This window comes from Geotrypetes seraphini, chromosome 12 (assembly GCF_902459505.1).
Source record: "Geotrypetes seraphini chromosome 12, aGeoSer1.1, whole genome shotgun sequence".
Lineage (NCBI taxonomy): Eukaryota > Metazoa > Chordata > Amphibia > Gymnophiona > Dermophiidae > Geotrypetes > Geotrypetes seraphini.
The window spans coordinates 48,947,482-48,968,828 of NC_047095.1; the positions used below are offsets into that span (position 1 = coordinate 48,947,482).

General features: G+C 47.2%; 1 protein-coding gene across 7 annotated transcripts in view; it reads right to left on the minus strand.

The window, feature by feature from the left end:
- Nucleotides 1-21,347, minus strand: part of ATG4C (autophagy related 4C cysteine peptidase) — a 91,376-nt gene that overhangs the window by 56,037 nt on the left and 13,992 nt on the right. For all 7 annotated transcript variants that reach the window (XM_033915229.1, XM_033915227.1, XM_033915228.1 and 4 more), the window contains exons 6-8: nucleotides 11,275-11,511; nucleotides 9,498-9,825; nucleotides 6,976-7,046 (exon numbers count right to left, since the gene is read on the minus strand). In XM_033915229.1, coding sequence (XP_033771120.1) covers nucleotides 6,976-7,046; nucleotides 9,498-9,825; nucleotides 11,275-11,511 — 636 coding nt within the window. The remainder of the gene's footprint in view (nucleotides 1-6,975; nucleotides 7,047-9,497; nucleotides 9,826-11,274; nucleotides 11,512-21,347) is intronic.

Consider the following 21,347-nt stretch of genomic DNA (forward strand, 5'->3'; position numbering starts at 1 on the left):
ACCAATTCTGTTTAATATGTTTGTGAGCGACATTGCTGAGGGGTTAGAAGGAGAAATTAGGTTCTTACCTGCTAATTTACTTTCTTTTAGCTTCTCCAGACCAGTAGAGGTTAACTTTACGAATGGGTATATATCTAATCATGACCAGCAGGTGGAGACTGAAAACAAAACTTTGGGACAGTATATACTATCCTCCCTTCTCTATTTCCCTCAGTCTGCCGAATAGCCAAGCAGAACCAAGAACTGGAAAACAGGAAGAAAACAATACTCCGAACAGGAGTAACAAATAACATACCCAAATGCTGTTGGAAAATGCAGAGGAGAAATACCCGAAGGAAAATGTCCCCACAGTTCGCCAGCTAAGCCAGCCGAGCCACAGCCGCTGTTCTTTAATTCTCCCCGGCCCTAGAAAAATACTAGAACCCGCAGCAAAAAACAAAAACTGCCCGCGAAAACAGCCCCAACAACAACAACAACAACAGACAGGGTGGGGACCTCTACTGGTCTGGAGAAGCTAAAAGAAAGTAAATTAGCAGGTAAGAACCTAATTTCTCCTTCTTTAGCACTCTCCAGACCAGTAGAGGTTAACTTTACGAATGGGACGTACCAAAGCAGTCCCTCTCACGGGCGGGACCCCCGAAGGGCCGATACCAGAACACGCTCACCGAACACCGCGTCCCGACGCGCCTGAACATCTACCCGATAATGTCTAACAAAAGAATACAAGGAGGACCAAACCGCAGCCTTACAAATATCCACCGGAGGCACGAGCGACGACTCAGCCCAAGAAGCCGCCTGACCCCGAGTGGAATGAGCCTTGAGAAACTCCGGAACAGGCTGCTGTTTCAGAAGATAAGCGGAAGCAATCGTCTCCTTGATCCAGCGCGCAATAGTAGCCTTAGAAGCGCCAGCTCCCCGACGAGGACCAGCCAGGAGGACAAAGAGATGATCGGACTTCCGGAATTCCTGGGTCCGCTGCACATCAGAGCGAAGGACCCGACCGACATCCAACTTGCGCAGCTGCCGTTGCTCAGAAGAGCCCTCCCGACCACCCAAGACCGGGAGAACCACCGATTGAATGACATGAAAAGGAGAAACAACCTTCGGCAGAAAGGAAGGAACAGGCCGCAAGACGACCCGCTCCCTAGACAACTCCAAGAAGGGAGCCCTACAAGAGAAAGCCTGCAGCTCAGAAATACGCCTAGCAGAAGTAATGGCCACCAAAAAGACCGCCTTCAAAGTAAGGTCCTTCAAAGAACAGTCGTCCAAGGGCTCGAAAGGCGGGCGCACCAAAACAGAGAGAACCAGATTAAGATCCCAAGAGGGAACCGAGGGCCGTAGGGGAGGCCTAAGCAACTTGGCCGCCCGCAGAAACCGAATCACATCAGGAAGAGCCGATAAACGCTGACCTGACACCAACCCTCGAAAGGTCGACAGGGCCGCAAGATGAACCCGGAGAGAAGACCAAGCCAGGCCTCTATCCAGGCCATCCTGCAAGAACTCTAGAATGTTAGGCAGAGAAGCGCGAAAAGAGGTCACTCCCCGCGCCTGACACCATTCCTCAAAGAGACGCCAAACCCGCACATAAGCCCGAGAGGTAGAAAGCCTCCGGGACCCCAACAGTGTAGCGATCACCTTGTCTGAATATCCCTTCTTGCTAAGGCGACCCCTTTCAAGAGCCACGCCGTAAGACAGAAGAGAGACGGGTCGAACAAGGGAATGGGACCCTGCATCAGAAGGTCGTCCGAGAGAGGCAGAGGAAGAGGAACCGCCACCAGGTGCCTCACCAGATCCGCATACCACGGACGTCGAGGCCAATCCGGAGCCACCAGCACCACCAAACCCGGATGGTGAACAATGCGAAGAAGCACTCTGCCCACCAGCGGCCAAGGAGGGAACACATACAACAGCCCCTCCGTTGGCCACGGCTGGACCAGAGCATCCAGACCCTCGGCCAGCCCTTCCCTGCGACGACTGAAGAAGCGGGGCACTTTGGCGTTGCCACTCGTGGCCATCAGGTCCATCAGGGGCTGCCCCCAATCTTGCACTATCAACCGAAACGCTCCGGCGCCGAGAAACCACTCTCCTGGATCCAGGAAGTGACGACTGAGGAAGTCTGCCTGAACATTTTCTACCCCGGCTATATGAGAAGCCGAGAGGTCCAGAAGATGGGACTCCGCCCAAACCATGAGCCGAGCCGCCTCCTGCGCCACAGGAGTGCTCTTGGTGCCCCCCTGACGATTGACATAAGCCACCGCCGTGGCATTGTCCGACAGGACTCTGACCGACTTGCCCAGCAAAAGGGAGTGGAAAGCTAACAGCGCCAGCCTGACCGCTCTGGTCTCCAACTCGTTGATCGACCAGGAGGCCTCCTCCGCGGACCAGGTGCCCCGAGCTGAGTGGCCCATAAACTGAGCCCCCCAACCGAGGAGACTCGCATCCGTAAGGAGCACCGTCCACTGCGGGAGATCCAGACCCACCCCCTGAACCAGGTGAGGGGTCCGGAGCCACCAGCGCAGACTGCAGCGCGCCAAGCCTCGCAGGGGAACCGGAACATCCAAATCTTGCCTCCGGGGAGACCACCTCCGGAGCAGAGCATACTGAAGAGGACGCATGTGGGCCCGCGCCCACCTCACCACGTCCAGGGACGCCGCCATTGACCCCAGGACTTGGAGGAAATCTCGCGCCCGAGGACCCCGGGACGCCAAAAGCAGGCGAATCTGAGATTGCAATTTGCTCACCCGGGCCTCTGGAAGGAAGACCTTCCCCAAGGAGATGTCGAACATAACCCCAAGGCACTCCAGACGCTGAGCCGGGACCAACCGACTCTTGGAAAGGTTGACCACCCAGCCCAGCGACCGGAGAAACTCCACCACCCGAGCCGTAACCCGGGAGCTCTCCTGCAACGACTTTGCCCGAATCAACCAGTCGTCCAGGTAGGGGTGAACCAGGATGCCCACCGACCGCAAGGCTGCCGCGACGACCACCATTACCGTGGTGAACGTCCGAGGAGCCGTGGCCAGACCAAAGGGAAGCGCACAGAACTGAAAGTGCCGCCCCAAGATCGCAAAGCGAAGGAAGTGCTGATGAGAGGCCCGAATTGGAACCTGCAAGTAGGCCTCCGTCAGATCGAGAGACGTAAGAAACTCCCCCGGCTGAACCGCCAGAATGACCGACCGCAGCGTTTCCATGCGGAAAGACGGAATCTTGAGAGCTCTGTTGACCCCTTTCAAATCCAGGATGGGCCGAAAGGTCCCCTCCTTTATGGCCACCACAAAGTAAATGGAGTACCTGCCGGTGCCCCACTCCGTAGGGGACACCGGCACCACTGCCTCGAGATCTAGCAAACGCTGAAGGGTCTGACGAAAAGCCTGCGTCTTCCATGGAGTCTGACATGGAGAAGCGAGGAAAAGGTCCGGCAGAGAGCGGGTAAACTCCAGAGCGTAACCGTCCCGCACCACCTCAAGGACCCACTGATCGGACGCGATCTCGGCCCATTTGGGGAAAAATTTGCGCAGCCGGGCCCCCACCGGAACCAAAGGGGGCGCCGGCAAGGAGTCATTGCGCAGGACGGGAAGCGGGGGAACCGGCGGAGGGATTCCCTGCCCCCCGACGGGCCCCCCGAAAGGGCTGCATGCGCTGGAAGAACCGACCCCGGGAAAAACCCTGAGCCGGGAAAGAAGCAGCCCCACGCCCCGGGCGATACTTGCGAAATTCCCGCAAACGCCCCCGGGCAGCCCCACACCTAGACGCAGGGCGGGCACGGTCCTCAGGCAGACGGGGCACCTTCGAGTCCGTCAGAGTCTGAATCAACTCATCTAATTCCTCTCCAAACAAAAAGACCCCCTAAAGGGAACTTTAGTAAACTTAGCTTTGGACGCAGAATCCGCCGCCCAAGCGCGCAGCCACAAAATACGCCGCGCGGCCATGCCATAGACTTAGCCGAAATCCGCACCAAGTCATAAAGAGCATCTGAGAGGAACGAGGCAGCCATCGCAATCTTCGCTACCTCCTGATCCACTAGAGACCAGTCATCAGACTCCCGATCCAGGACACGCTCAGCCCACCGAAACACGGCGCGAGCGACTAGCTCCCCACAAACAGCCGCCTGGACCCCAAAGGCAGAGACATCAAAATCATACTTAAGAAGAGTCTCTAACGCACGCGCCTCCGAGACCCTAAGAGCAGAACCGTCCATAACAGGCACGGTATGCCGCTTAGGAAGTGCCGAGACCACCGCGTTCCCCATTGGCGAAATTAAGGTAGCCCTACCTCCCTCCGGGACGGGATACCCAAGAGCCAAGGCGCACACCAAACGAAACTGCGCCCATAGGCCACTGCGCCAACACAAAATCCCGCAAATCCTGACGCACAGGAAAAGAGCGGGAACCAGGACAGACCCCCTGAAGCAGAGGGGCCCCCATACGCGGGGTCTCCGGCGGCGCCACTGCAAAAATGCAGCACCAAGGAGACCTGCTACACAGGTCTAAAAGCTCATCCCTCTGAATAAAAAAGCGTACCACGGACGCATCTGCTCTGGAAGACGGGAAACCCGCCGCCCCGCTGCCAACAGGCGTCCCCTCTAGAGGATCCTGGAAGCCCGCCAAAGCAGCCAGGTCCTCAACCAGGCCAACACGCTCCTCCGCCCACCAATTCGCAATCCAAGCCCCCCCGCGGGCGCTTGGATGAGGGAGGAGGAAGAGGGGACGCCAAACGAAAAGAGGGAGGCAAAGCCATAGGGGGCGCGGAGGGAAACCCCCCCCGAAACCCCCCAGGCGCACGTGGGACCCCCAAAAGTCCGCACAAAGAAAGAAAATAAATTGGGGGCAAAAAACCCCTGGGGGTCCCCAGGGACTCCCTGCCCCAGCAGGGGTCCATGCTGAAACCTGCCCCTGTGTTCGCCATACAGGGGGAAGGTCACCTGAGGTTGCAGACAAAATGGAGGGGCCAGACAAAGAAAATGGCGAAGTTCCCGCCAAAAATGCTCCCTCCATGGCCTGTAGCGGCTGAGAAGACTGAACAGTCTCAGCCGCTAAGACAGGCAAGTCGGCATCAGCTGTCAAAAAATCAGCTGAGAGGGAATCCTTCGGGGAATCCCTCCGTGGGCGGTTGTGGAAGACCGGGCTTCCCCACTGCTCCAAGCCGACTCGCGAGGCACCATCGGCGGGGAGCTCTGGGCGCCTGCAGCCGCTGCCGACGGAGCTCCACCACCTCACCGACCCAAACCGCCGAGTTCAGGCCGGCCGCGAGTGCCTCGCGGCTGGACTAAAATTGTGGCCTACTCCCCCGGAGAAGGGCACAATTGCTCCAGACGCGACCTAGCTATAAAAAAGTGCTGGTTACATGAAAAAATACAGTAAAATACAGTTTTCTTAAAGGGAAACAACCCTTCAGACCAGCACTACCTCAGGATTTTTTATTTTTTTTTTTTTACAGAACAGACTCCACAGGCTCTCGAAGCAATATGCCTTGCTTGACTTAGGGGGCAAGGCTTACTGCTGAGGCTCCTCTAAAAAAATGTGGGGAGGTGGAGGAAGTGGGGGGAGGGACCCCGCTCGTGACCCGCCGGGTTTGACACCCCCGAGGTCGGACGGACCCCCAAACAGGGCCCGACCAAGCTCCGTCCGGCCAAAAACAGGGACAATAAACCCCTAAACAAATTCCAACAGCCCTACCAAGAGAGATGGGTACAGATCACTCAACACCTGCTGGAGACTGAAAGAAGACTGAGGGAAATAGAGAAGGGAGGATAGTATATACTGTCCCAAAGTTTTGTTTTCAGTCTCCACCTGCTGGTCATGATTAGATATATACCCATTCGTAAAGTTAACCTCTACTGGTCTGGAGAGTGCTAAAGAAGGTAAGGTTAGCCTTTTTGCGGATGATACCAAGATTTGTAACAGAGTTGACACCCCGGAGGGAGTGGAAAACATGAAAAAGGATCTGTGAAAATTAGAAGAATGGTCTCTAACGTCTGGCAACTAAAATTCGAAGCGAAGTGCAGAGTGATGCATTTGGGGGGTAGAAATCCAAGGGAACCATATGTGGTGCTGGGAGATGAGAGGCTGATGAGCACTGAAAGAGAGAGGGACCTTGGGGTGATTGTGTCTGAGGATCTAAATAGTGTGATAAGGCAGTGGCTGTAGCCAGAAGGATGCTAGGCTGTACAGAAAGAGGAATAACCGGCAGAAGAGAGGTGTTGATGCCCCTGTATAGGTCATTGGTGAGGCCGCACTTGGGAATATTGTATTCAGTTTTGGCAGCTGTATCTAGTGAAGGATATAAAAAGACTTGAAGCGGTCCAGAAGAAGGTGACGAAAATGGTAAGGGATTTGAACCAAAAGAAGTATGAGAAGAGACTGGAAGACCTAAATATATATACTCTGGAGGAGAGGAGGGACAGGGGAGATATGATACTAACGTTTAAATACTTGAAAGGTATTAATATAGAACCAAATCTTTTCCAGAGAAAAGAAAATGGTAAAACTAGAGGGCATAATTTGAGGTTGGAGGGATGAAGACTCAGGAGCAATGTTAGGAAATTATTTTTCAATGAGAGGGTGGTACATGTCCTCCTGAAGGAAGTGGTGGAGAGGAAAACGGTGATGGAATTCAAAAAAGCATGGGATAAACATAGAGCAGTGGTAGGCAAACTCATTAGTCAAAAGAGCCAAAGATAAGCAGTACAAAGATTAAGATTTCTTTAGAGAGCCATACTCCGCGTCCGCTTGCGCTACGACGGCTACGTCAAACCGACTGGTACCCCACTTGCCCGCACGTAGTCGAAATCGATTCGTAGCAGAGCCTAGAGAATGACACGGGGGAAAAAAATGTATCCCCGCCCCGCCTTTTTCCTTCTTCCCTAAGCCTTAAATCTGGCCCCCATGGTTTTTCTAATTCTATAACCAGTCATCAGGCTCAGCGATATACAGATTAGTAAGTTGCTTAACAAAAATCATATTTTAAGACGTTTACCTGTACAGTCTTGAGCAACATAGATAGTTATTCCTTGCAATTCGGATTCTAGTGTTTGTTCAACTGCTCTTCTACAAACAGAGAGAAGTACAGAAGATTATAACCTCTCCCACTTTACGTACAATGAGCTTCAAAACATCAGTAGTGATTGAACTTCAAAGGGAAAGGGTTAAGGGACAGGATTTGATATACCACCTTACTGTGGTTACAATCAAAGCAGAAATTGCACTGGTTACCAGTAGCACAGATAGTCCAATATAAAGTCATCTTCCATGCCTCGGAGCTGGAGAGACCGTGCTACCATCCAATACCTTTATATTTTAAGCAACTGTCCCAGTAGAGCACTGCGTTCAGAAAATGCCATGTTACTTGAAACATTGACTAAAATGTGATCTGCTGATACTACAGTAGCTGCTTTTTGTGTGGGTGGTAGGTATTAAAACATGGAATGCATGAAATTTAAAAAAACTATTGAAAACACAGCTATTTGTATCTGCTTTCATGTAAGGAAAGATTTGTACAGGCAATAGATGGAAGTGGGCAAGAAATGTCATGTAGGCTCAGCTTTTTGTTATGTTAATTTTATGCTATGTATGTTTTATATGGAAATAGTCTAAATATAGACGGTATGCAAGTTTTAAAAATAAATATACAGGTACTTATGTAACTAGGGCAGGGGTGTCAAACAATCACATTAAGGGGCCAACATCTAAAACACAGGCTAAGTCGTGGACCAGACCCCACCCAATCTCCGCCCCCATAATAATACTAATTGTAACACCATTTTTTCCCCACTCATTTTTCATGTATACACACAATATAATCTTAACACAAAATGGATAACCACAAAATTAAACTACACAGGCACAGGCCCTGGACACAAAGCAATTGCAATAGGAAAATTCTTTGGAAATTTCTATGACATGGGTGACATTGACTGGGAACTTTTTTTACTGCTAGGAAAGCAAGGACAAAACCAAAAGATTAAGCTAGATACGCAGTAGGAAGGAGAAATGGGCAGACCAAAGAATTTCAAGTTTTCATCTGCCATCAATTTTTTTTTTTAAGTTTCACTGAAGACTAGTGAAGTTCAATGCATCACATACCGTATATACTCGAATATAAACCGGGATTTTGTGGCCAAAATATTGACCAAAAATGGGGGGCCCAGTTTATATTCGGGTCACCACCTCTAACCCCCTTCCAAAATTATTACAGGCCACCGCCACAAAGCTCTGCAGTCTGCCACCCTCCCTGTCCTAGCCTCAGGCTCATACCTCTACTGATGATCTTCGGTAGAGGTGCAGCGAGCAAGAGCGAACTTTCCAAGTTCCTGCCCCGCTGTTAACTGGCTGCCTGGGAGCATCTTCGGCCCCTGAGAAGAAGCATGAGCAGGCGCGTGATTTTGCGTTGCTGCTCAGTGCTGAGCAGCTTCCTTAATGGTTCCTGCGAATTCTCAGCGGCCGAAGACGATCACAGGCAGCCAGTTAACAGCGGGGCAGGAACTTGGAAAGTTCGTTCCTGTCCGCTGCACCTCCACCGACGATCATCAGTAGAGATATGAGCCTGAGGCTAGGACAGGGAGGGCGGTAGGCTGCAGAGCCTGGAAGATAGAGAGGGTGCAGAGTCTGATGGGGAAGGGAAGAAAGGGGGCTGGGTGCAATGCCTGACAGGGGAGGGAGGGAAGAGTGCTGGGTGCAGAGACTGACAGGGCAGGGCACTTGAATATTAAGCTGCCCGACATATTCGAGTCAACCATTTTTCTTCCTTTTTGGGGGAAAAGGGGGTCTCAACTTATATTCAAGTACATACGGTAAGTAAATTTACTGCAGTGACTAAACAAAAATACAAAAAAAACAACTGCTTGTGAACTTTGGGCTCCTGTACTTAAGTGACAAATTATTTTGTTATATTGGCAAAGAACTACAAGAAAAGATAGATTGTATGATTGTAATGGCCCATCAAATGCAATATTGAACAGGTAAGTCCAATTTACCCTCTCCCCTCAGAAAATATCATAGGCCCTTCACTATTACTATTAAGTAATTATAATTTTAAATAGACCTATACATTTACAGTTAACTAAAACTGAATGTGTGTTAAACACTGAAAACATCCATTTTAGTTTTGACATTTCATTACACTATTAGTATATTACAGCCATCAGATCACATCACAGCATAAAAATATTCTGTAATCTTATGCATATTTAGAGTTGAAAGAGTTGTTAGTTTGTAAGATATTATATTAAATTCAACCTAAAAGTAACCTCCAGACTTCAGTCCATCTTAGAAAACCAGCAATATTGTGGGGAAAGATAGTACTCACATTTTTCTCAGGGATCCTCTCAGCCAGAATTCAAAAAATTATGGTGACATCTCTAGAAAACTTTTGCAAAAACATGCCATTTTATCTTATCTGCTTACCATGCAGAAAACTCTAGCAATAAAATCTCAAACACTTTCAGCAGTTTTCCCTTGAAATTACAGATGTCACATTCAAAGCACAGTTTGGAATATTACCTCAAAAGGTGAGCAACAACAGCTGGACCATACCAGTCTCCAGCCACCTTCCCACAATTCTTCCCAAGATCTGTTAGTTGATGTAATCCAAAGGGAGCTAGTGGGCAATCAGCAAACCAAGAAATTATTTTTCTATGATAAACTTCATTAGCAGTTTCATCATCCACACAATTTCTCTTCTCTACAGGCTTAAGGGCTGGTCCGACCTTGAGCTGCCTCTCCCCCGTTAGAGATGCTTCAAACGATGCAGCAAGCTTTCTTGCTGTATGCATTGTCCAAGAATCTGATTCTGAACTTTCAACATGTGCTGCATCTGGCCATACCCAGGCTGCAATAGAATTTCAAAAAGAATAGACCAATTTGAAACATGTAGCATTTAAATTATTACACTGAACAATATTAACAAAATAGTTTAAGTTCCACTGAAAACTGAAACAGAATATTCAGAATTTAATCTGAAACTTATCCAAGTTTATGGTGGTTTTGATATACCGAATTAGGTAAATAACATCTATGCAGTTTACAATTGCATTATTATAGTCTAATATCATCAAGAGAGAGAATGTAGTCATTTGAGAAGAGAGAGTAGAAGTAAGAACTACATATTTCAATTTTAGAGAAGGCTCACTCAGGTGCTCTCAGCTCCTAATCTAATCTAATCTAATCCTTAGGTTTGTATACCGCATCATCTCCACGTTCGTAGAGCTCGACGCGGTTTACAGTAGGAGAAATAGGAAGGAACTACAACAGAGGGTTAGAGGTAGAAGTGTGAAGAAAATTTAGAGGACTTGGGATGCCAAGATATAAGAGTTTCCTTGATTCCTAAGTTGGAGAGAGACTTACATTTTTTGAGAAAAGCCAGGTTTTCAGATGTTTGCGGAAAACTTGGAGAAAGCTCAAGTTCCGAAGAGGGGAGGTAAGGTTGTTCCAGAGCTCAGTGATTTTGAAGTGGAGGGAGGTCCCTAGCTTTCCTGTGTGGGAAATGCCTTTTAGCGAGGGGAAGGATAGTTTTAATTTGTGGAAGGATCTGGTGGTATTAGGGTTTGAGGAATTCCAAGAAAGAGGGATAAAGGGAGGCTCCTCTGATCACTTAAGCTCTGAAACTGAGGGAATATGAAAGACTGATGGAGTTCTTGTAAGGTAATTTTGTTTAGATGAAACTGGTTGTTGGAGGCCCTGAAAATGATGAGTGAAAGGATTTGGCTATGCTATCTGTGGTAAGCTGAAGAGTAGAGTTTGCATTGGGTGTGTGATGTGTCAGAAAGACACCTTCCGGCTTGCTTGTAGAAGGAAAACGTGACGTGGGCAGCAGAGCCCTCTAGAGAAGGAGGTGGAGTTGAAAACCTGAAGTGGATTCATTCTGCATGGCTCGTGGGCAAGGGGAGAATACCCTACTGTTCAGAATAATACACCTATTGCACTAGAAGGGCCCCTAAAATTCATACTGCAACTTAGTTCGTTTAAAATGTAACCTGAAACTTAGTTAATTTAAAACTACAAACTCATGTTTATAGTGCCTTGAAAGGTTTTCAAATGGACAAATATACAAAAAGATTCATCCAGTTACATCTGCAAATTAGATAAGCAATTAATCAAATTTTAATAAAAATTTGAAACTTTGCTTATAAGTTGGATGCGCTTACCTAAACGATTATTTCATTCCGTTATCTGTGTTGCTGCAAGGATATCCAAAAAGATCTACTCATACACAATTGGGTTAAGTCGCCAAATTCCAATCCTAACTTAGCTTTTACTGCTTCCAATTGCAAAAACCCACCTCTGCCAAGTAAATGAAGCATCAAACCCTGAGCCAGCAACATCTGACCAGTCCTCAATGTACAGCCCCATCCACAATCCGTTGTCCAGGTCGATCCCTCTATCTGAGGAAACTCTTCTCTATATGTCAGCCATATTCTAGAAATGAAATCCTTGCGAAATTCTTCCACATTGCCCGAAATAACATCATCATCTAACAAACTAAATTCTGGCCAGTCCACAGAATGTTCAGGTAGTTCTGAAAGATAATAATCATTTAGCAAATCACAACACAGACATCTCTGTTTAACAGGAAAATCCTAATAAATGGAACGATCGATATGCAATCCTAACATGCTAGCTTGAAAAGTCAAATCCTAGATGTTTTATCACAGATAGATAATTGACTTCAGGGCAGGACAATTCTTGATATGGATTAAGTTGCTGAAACTAACCATTTTTAAGTCAATTTAACTAATTACAGACACATTGGTTCACAGTATTCAAATCTCCTAATGACCAGTTAAAGGCTAGATTTACTAAAAGGTGCCAACCAAGTTTCACTCTGTGTGCATTCCAGTGCACAAACACACATTAGAGAATATTATTTATGGCAGGTCCCACTTCATGGGACGAGACCTACAGTATCTAATATAATAAAACGCTAGGCTGCGCATGCGCAGTTCCATCGGGCCGCCGTGTCTTTCAACTTAAAAATATACTAAGGCAAGGAGCAGGGCAGAACGATCTTCAAAATGGCGGCAAATCGATCTCCGTTCCTCCGGGGGGGGGGGGGGTCTGGGAGGAGAGGGATCGCGGCCACATCGAGGAGCCCAGCAACTTTCCGCTGTCCGGGACCCGACTCATTTGCCGCCCCCCCCTCTTCCCTTACCGCGGGCCCGACTGGCGATTTAAGCAGCGTGTCAGCACTCTTCACACGCTGCTTCGGGCCCTTCTACTGCCCTGATTTACTCTGGCACGTCCAGAGCAAATCAAGGCAGTAGAAGGGCCCGAAGCAGCGTGTGAAGAGTGCTGACACGCTGCTTGAATCGCCATGTGTAGTTGGGCCCGCGGGAAGGGAAGGGAAGTGGGGGGGGGGCGGCAAAGGACTCGGGCCCGCGTTTGTAGTCGCGACTGGGAAGGGAAAGAGGGTAGAGGAAATGCTAATGCAGGCACAGGGAACTGGTGTGGGGGGAGGGAATGCAGCTTTGCACAGACAGACAGAGGGAGGAAGGAAGACAGAAAGACAAGAAGAAAGACACAGGGGCAGGTGCACAGGGAACTGGTGTGGGGGTTGGGAATGCTGCTTTGGACAGACAGACAAAGGGAGGAAGGGACACAGAAAGACAAGAAGAAAGACACAGGGGCAGGTGCACAGGGAAATGGTGTGGGGGGAGGAAATGCTGCTTTGGACAGACAGACCGGAAGGGACACAGAAAGACAAGAAGAAAGACACAGGGGCAGGTGCACAGGGAAATGGTGTGGGGGGAGGAAATGCTGCTTTGGACAGACAGACGGAGGAAGGGACACAGAAAGATAAGAAGAAAGACACAGGGGCAAGTGCGGGACAGCGGGAATCGCGTCAGGAGGGGTACGGGATGCCGCAGAGGGAACTTTTCCAATGGGTGCAACTGGGCGGCTGTCGGGAGCCTCTGATCACGGGCAGAGAAAGGTAAGTGTATCATAGGGATAAGAAGGAGGAGGGGGGGAGAAAAAGGAAGGGATGCCTACTGCTGAACAGGGGGAGAAGGAAAGAGGGGGGTGAAGAAAAAAGAACGGAGGCCTAATGTTGGACAGGGGGAGAAGGAAGGTGCTGCTGGACAGGGGGAAGGTAAAACAAAAGGAGAAGGGCTGCTGCTGCATAAGGAGACCTGTGAAGGGGTGGTGGTCGACACAGGGGAGGTAAAAGGAAGGGAGAATGGACAGGGGGAGCAGGCAAGGGGTGGTGATGGACAGCCAAGGAAAAAGAAAGACAGAAAGAAAGAAAGCGGCTAAGGAGAGAGAGAGAGAGAAAGAAATAAAGAGAGACACACACACATATATTCTAGCACCCGTTAATGTAACGGGCTATAAGACTAGTTTACTAATAATTCCACATTATCAATCTTCATTCATGCTAATACAGTAGCATATATTAGTAAACCTAGCCTTAAACACTATTTGAATGCTGACAGGTGTCATCAGGAAAGATCAGTTCATTTTCCTGCTTTCAACTAAAGCAGATGTATCGGGTAGATTCTTCAAACTTTCACACTTGCTCCTGTGCTTTATTTTTCCCTTTTTAGAATTATTCCAAGGTCTTCCTTTTCTCAAGCCTAATGTTTATTTCTTACTACATGGAAACTTGTGAAATGAACATGACAGATTTTCCTTAGGCTGAATGGCAAGCTGACCTCAAGCCTCATTCAATAAACTACATGACGAAAAGTGATGATCTGTAAATAATGACTGCAAAGCACATGTCTTGAAATAGGATGACAGGAGTTTGTTCACTTCCAGTGGTTCTGCTGCGAGGTCAGAAACCTCAATTGCGTTTTCCCTGTTCACACTATGGAGGAAAATAATCCAGCAATACAACTGTGTGTCATACACCTGTAGCTGTAAGGTAGATTTCATAGTATTTTATAAATCAGCTGACAGAAGCATGTTATTGAATTTGTATGTAGATATTTTTTTTAATAAACTATGTACATTTATATCATACCCTGCCTAGGATTTTAGATAGAGAACAGTTATTTACCTGTAACAGGCGTTATCTGAGGACAGCAGGCACATATTCTCATAGGTCGCAGGACCGTCAATAAAAGAGGTAAGTTTGCTTTATCCTAGGACAAGCAGGCAGCATATTCTGACATGTGGGACTCGCTAGTTGCCAGTATCATGCTTATAGGAGAACGTATTGGTTTTATCATGAGTCTGGCGAAACTAAAAGTGATGATAGGGAAGTTGGCATTTAAATGGAGAATAAATTTTGTAAAACTGCTTGGCTGAACCAACTATCCCTTCTGCAGTGATTTTGTAAGCAATAATGGGATGTAGGTATGAATGGAGGACCAGGCAGTTCCCTTTAGATGTTCTCAATGGGAGTAGAATGTAGATGAGCTACTGAAGCTGCCATTGCTCAAACTTTATGAGCAGTGACTCGGCTTTCCAGCGTCAGCCCAGTCCGAGCTCAGCAAAAGGAAATACAATCAACTAACCACATTGAGATGGTTTTCTTGGTAACAGGAGCTCCAAGTCTGTTTGGATCAAAATGATAGGAACAGCTGAGTGGAAGTTCTATGAGGTTTGGTCTGATCCAATTAATAAGCAAGAGCATGTTTAAAGTCCAATGTGTGGTACAGCTTCACCAGGGTGAGAATATAGTCTTGGGAAAAAAAAGAAGACAGGAAGAACTATAGATTTGTTTAGATTAAATTCCAAGATGACTTTCAGGAGGAATTTGGGATGAGTACGAAAAATCACCCTGTCATGGTAGAATGTTGAATAAAGTGATCTGACACAAGTACTTGAAGTTCACTGACTCGGCGTGCAGATGTAATAGATACTTTCCAAGTGAGATATTTGAGAGATGCAGACATAAGTGGTACAAAAGGCGGCTTCATTAGAGTGGAAAGGATAACATTAAGATTATAACCAACTGGAGGAAGCTTGATTGGTGGTTTGGTATGAAATAGGCCTTGCATGAACTTGGAAACTAGAGGATGTACTGATAATGTTTTTTTATCCAGAGGTGTATGAAAAGCTATAATAGCACTGAGATGAACTCTGACTGAAGTAGTTTTGAATCCCAAGTTAGAGAGGTGCAAAAGATGGTGTAGAACTGAAGGGAGAGGATATGGGATTGGATTCAGTGAGTGAAGATTATACCAGACTCTGAAGTGAATCCACTTGAAACGAGAGCAGCGCTAAGTGGAAGGTTTTCTAGAAGCTACAATGATGGCTGACCCTGGTGCATATAGTGAGAAAGTATCTAGTTACTGTGAGAAAGATATCACGCTGTGAAAGCTAGATTGGGATGGAGAAGAGAGCCTTTCTTCTGTCAGCAATGATTGAAAAATTTGAAGTTGGATGGGATCTCGTACACCGAATTGTAGAAGAGAAAACCACGGTTGTCAGGGTTACTGAAGCACTATAAGAATCATGGTGACTTGTTCTTGGTTAAGTTTGAAAAAAGTCTTCCCAATTACAGGTATTGGAAGGAAAGCTTATAGTAATTTCTCTCACCAGTTGAGGAGGAAGGCATCTGACTACAGGCAACTGGGAATGTAGATTCTGGAACAGAAGATTGGAAGTTTGTGATTGTAGGGGGAAGCAAAGAGATCCACTACTGCAGTCCCCCAATCCTTGAATATCTGACACAAAATAATTGAGTGACCACTCGTGAGGTTGCAGAAGTGTGCTCAACTTGTCTGATAAGATACTCTGTTTTCCTGCGAGATAAACCGCTTTGAGAAATATGTTGCGAGGAATCATCCAGGATCAAATTCTGATCACTTCTTGGCAAAGTGGGCAAGAACCTGTGCCTCCTTGTTTGTTCACATAGTACATGGCTACCTGGTTGGTTGAATGAGAACTACTTGACTGAGGAGGCAATCTTGGAATGTGAATAGTGCACCGTGGACTGCTTGAAGCTTGAGAACACTGATATGGAAAGTTTTCTCTTGAGGATTCCAGCTGCCTTGAATATGGAGGCCTTTGAGATGGGCTCCTCAACAGAGCATGAAAACATCATTTGTTAATATCTTTTGATGTGGTGGAATGTGGAACAGAAGGTTCCTGGACAATGAACCACCACTGAAGGGATTGATGAAGTGCTGAGGTTACTTGCAATTGTTGGGATAGCACATCGGTGGCTTGAGACAATCGAGTCTAAAATGTCTACTGAGGTGCTCCGAGATGTAGATGGACAAATGGAGTTACATAAACTGTAAATGCCATACGACCTAGAAGATGCATCATTTGACATGCGGTGATGGTGTGAAGAGAGGAGACCTTCTGGCAGATTATGAATTAGAGTGCTGAGGCATAAGCTTGAGTTGTATCCAGAACCACCCCAATGAACTCCAAAGTTTGAGTGGTTTGTAGATAGGATTTCTAGTAGTTGACTGCAAATCCCAGGAGTTTTAAGAAATGAACTGTTGCATTCATGGTGTGGTCAGCTTCAAGGGAATGAAAACGAGCATATAAATGTGTTAAGCTCTCAATGCTTATTCCCTTCCTGAAATGGAGAATAAAAGCAGTGTTCTCCCCAGGGCCTTACAGCCGGGCGCTGCGCCCAGCTGATTTAGATGATCGCCCAGCTAATCCTGCTGCTGCTGCCGCCGATGCTCCTTCCCGGGCTGACTCGCCGCCGAAAATTTTGTTGACGCCTGCCGGGTTTTTTTTTGCCAGCATGCTTTTACTTGCTTCGGGCCTTCCTGTTGGCAGGACCCGGCAGCGAGGAAGGCCCGAAGCAAGTAAAAGCAGTAAGTTGTAAGCTTCCCTCCGGGGCTCTGTGTGTGTGCCGGCTTCCCTTCTCTTCCCTCCTCCCCCACGGGACGCAACTTCCGGTTTCGGAGAGAAGGGAAGCCAGCACCCACACAGAGCCCCGGAGGGAAGCTTACAACTTACTGCTTTTACTTGCTTCGGGCCTTCCTCGCTGCTGGGTTCTGCCTTCACAGAAACAGAAAGTAGGCAGGACCTGGCAAAGAGGAAGGCCCGAAGCAAGTAAAAGCAGCAAGTTGTAAGCTTCCCTCCATCGCTGATCTATGAAAGATAGGTCAGCGATGGAGGGAAGCTTACGACTTGCCTAGCGACTACCGGGTTTGTGAGCTGGGAAGGATGGGAAGAGAAATGCTGTTGCTGCACCGAATAGGAGAGGGGAGGGGGAAGAAAAAATATTCTGCTGCTGCACCCATTTTGGGGGGAAGGGAAGAGAAATGTTGCTGCTGCACCCAATTTTTATTTTTGGGGGGGAGGGGGAAGAGAAAAGCTGGTGCACCCAATTTTTTTGGGGGAAGAGAAAAGCTGCTGCTGCACCCAATTGGGGAGGGGGGAGGGGAAGAGAAGTGCTGCTGCTGCACCCAATTGGGGAGGGGAAGAAAAGTGCAGCAGCAGCACCCAATTGGGGAAGGGGAGGGGATGAGAAGTGCTGCTGCTGCAGCAGCACCCAATTGGGGAGAGAGAGGGGAGAAGGAAGACTAGGGAAGGGAGAGGAGAAGCAAGAGATGCCAAGACCATGGGAGGGAGGGAAAGGAAAGAAGCTACCATACCATGGAGGGGGAGGGAGATGCTAGGGCATGGGGAAGAGAAGGGAAGGAGATAGAGATGCCAGACCATGGGGTGGAGTGGGAAGGAAGGAAGGAAAGGAGAAGAGAGAGATGCCAGAGCATAGGGGAGGGGTGAAAAAGAAATGAATCATGTACAAAGGAGAGAAAGAGCACAGGATATACAGTTTATTGAAGGGACATAGAAAGAGGGAAGATGCCATATAGAACAGAAAAAGGGCGGACACTGGATGGAAAGGGCAGAGAGGGTGGACAGTAGATGGAAGGGGTAGAGAGAGAGAGAGAGGGCAGAGGCTGGGTGGAAGGGGCAAAGAGAGGACAGATGTTGTATGGAAGGGAGCGAGGATAAACGCTGAAGAGAAGATAATTAAAGCAGAAACGACAAAAGGTACAAAAAAATTTTTTTTTGTTGCTTTACGTAGAATCAAGTAGTATTGTAACTGTATTAATTAAAGTTTATAAATAGGAAATTGAAATAAGGCAGTTTTTTTGGGGACTAAACCCCTTTCCTCAGGTCAGGACAGGATACCATAACAGCAGGGGTGCCCAAATGGTCAATCGCGATCAACCAGTAGATCACAAAGGCAATGTGAGTCGATTGCTTTGCCTTTCCAATCTTTTTCTTCCTGCCTCCCGGAGCCAGACTCACAAGACGCCAGACTCACAAGACTTCACTTCTGACGTCAATTTTGACGTCAGTGAGGTAGTTCTGGGCCAGCCAATCGCTGCCTGGCTGGCCTGGAACTTCCTCTCCGACGTTAGAATTGATGTCAGAGGTAAAGTCTTGTGAGTCCGGCACTTGTACATGCCTGACCTAGCTCAGGGAAGCAGCAGGGAGAAATCGGCGTGGTGGCTTAGGGGGTAGGGAAAGAATGGGGGAAGTGGATAAATCGGCGTGATGGCTTGGGGGGGACAGGGGGAGAGAGAAAGAAAGGCAGAAATAAAGAGGGGGCAGGGGGAGAGAGAAACAGGCAGTCGGGGGAGGGAGAAAGAAAGAGAGACAGAAAGAAAAGGGAAGTGGCAGAAATAAATAAATATTGGATTTACAGTCAGAAGAAGGAAGTGCAACCAGAGACTCATGAAATCACCAGACAAAAAGGTAGGAAAAATGATTTTATTTTCAATTTAGTGATCAAAATGTGTCCATTTTGAGAATTTATATCTGCTGTCTATATTTTGCACTATGGCCCACTTATACTAAACCGCAATAGCGTTTTTTAGCGCAGGGAGCCTATGAGCATCGAGAGTAGTGCAGGGCATTCAACACATCTCCCTGCGCTAAAAACCGCTATTGTGGCTTAGTAAAAAGGGAGAGGGTATATTCATTTTGACTTGGTTATTTTAAAAGTAGCTCGCAAGCCCAAAAAGTGTGGGCACTCCTGCTGTAGAGCCATTCTTGTATGACTGGATGAGCTATATTTATCTTTTTTTTTTTAGTTGTTTAAATTCATGCAGAAATAAAAGGCTAAATTGAACCTAATGACTTCATTAACGCCTTTCCCTTTTTTAAACCTCTATACCAGGGGTCTCAAAGTCCCTCCTTGAGTGCTGCAATCCAGTCGGGTTTTCAGGATTTCCCCAATGAATATGCATGAGATCTATGTGCATGCACTGCTTTCAATGCATATTCATTGGGGAAATCCTGAAAACCCAACTGGATTGCGGCCCTCAAGGAGGGACATTGAGATCCCTGCTCTATACCATTTGAAAGAGGGCAAATATCTAATTATTCCCTTCTAGCATTGGATGCTTCTTAAATTAAGTAAAAATATTCTGGCACAAGTGTCAAACCTTAAAAAAGGAAGTCATATTGAGCATTGGAAAATAATAATAATTAACTAATAAAAATAGTACACATTTAGGGCTTCTTTTACTAAGTTGCGAAAATGGTTTTAGCGTATGCTTAGCGCACACAGAATTACCACACGCGCTAGACGCTAATGCCAGCATTGAGCTGGCGTTAGTTTTCCCGTGTAGCGCAGGAGTTTGCGCATGCTAAAAATGTTAGCGCACCTTAGTAAAAGAGGGGGTTAATTTTCCCCACCACCAAATTTTCCCATCGCGCCCCACCTGGCTACTTTTTCATGCCACCCGGCTGGAAAAAATGTCTGGGGAGAACACTGAAAAGTATACACTTCTCCCTCCATATCTGCGAATTTGCATATTTGCGATTTTTCAGCTGCTGACTCCGCCCCCTAATTTTCATCACATTGGAAATCTCTGCTCCCGGTAGTTCCTGAAGGAATTTGCTGCTTCAGGCGTTGTACGGAGCAAATCACAGATCGGGTTATTTACGGTTTATTATCTTTTTCAGGTCTATTTTACTGAAAAACCGTGAATAACATGCAAAAAGTTATTCGTGGTTTTTCGCAATTCAGGCTATGTTCTGCCCGCATTCCCCACGAATACGGAGGGAGAAGGGTATTTCTTAGTCCTACCCAAAACACACCCCCTTGCCTTTTCATGCACTTGGATTTTTGACATGCATATAACAGCTAAAAATGCTGCCAGACAACATAAGAACATAAGAAATGCCTCCGCTGGGTCAGACCTGAGGTCCATCGCGCCCAGCAGTCCGCTCACGCGGCGGCCCAACAGGTCCAGGACCTGTGCAGTAATCCTCTATCTATACCCCTCTATCCCCTTTTCCAGCAGGAAATTGTCCAATCCTTTCTTAAACCCCAGTACCATACACTGCCCTATAACGTCCTCTGGAAGCGCATTCCAGGTGTCCACCACACGTTGGGTAAAGAAGAACTTCCTAGCATTCGTTTTAAATCTGTCCCCTTTCAACTTTTCCGAATGCGCTCTTGTTTTTTTATTTTCTGAAAGTTTGAAGAATCTATCCTTCTCTACTTTCTCTATGCCCTTCATGATCTTGTAAGTCTCTATCATATCCCCTCTAAGTCTCCTCTTCTCCAGGGAAAAGAGACCCAGTTTCTCCAATCTCTCAGCGTATGAAAGGCTTTCCATCTCCTTAATCAGTCGTGTCGCTCTCCTCTGAACTATCTCGAGTAACGCCATATCCTTCTTAAGGTACGGCGACCAATACTGGACGCAGTACTCAAGATGCGGACGCACCATTGCCCGGTACAGCGGCAGGATAACTTCTTTCGTTCTTGTTGTAATACCCTTCTTGATTATACCTAGCATTCTATTCGCTCTCTTAGCGGCCGCTGCGCACTGTGCCGTCGGCTTCATTGTCATGTCCACCATTACCCCCAAGTCCCTTTCTTGGGTACTCTCATTCAATAACATCCCTCCCATCGTATAGCTGTACCTCGGGTTTCTGATTCCCACATGCAATACTTTATACTTCTCAACATTGAATGTTCTTGTCCTTGCCTTTTTGCCGTTCATATGTTAGGACACTCCATTTTGTATAATGGCTGTTCATACTGGATGTCTATTTTGGATGGCTCTGTTCTAACTTGGATATCCTTTTGAAAATGCCACATACACACACACACACCCTTCTCTCTCATAAAACTATATTTTTAAAAATCCTCATTTCAAAACTTTAAAAAAAAAAAAAACAAAACTGTTCCCAGATCTCTCCTGCATTCTTCTACCTCTGGCAGTTATCACCTGACCTCTAAAGTCAAGCAGGCCCATCAGCAAAGGCAGAAGGAGGCCTCCTGGGGTTTTTTTAAGACAGAAATAAGATCTCTTCAACTTTCAAAACGTTTTCTTCAATGGTTTATCTGTTGTTGCAGCTCCAGCAATCTTAGTGAATCCAGCTTCAAAAGAATGCAAATGGGTTCATTCAACCTATTATAGTGCCCCAGTTTTGACAGAGAAGGGTAGACTAAAAACATCAAAATAA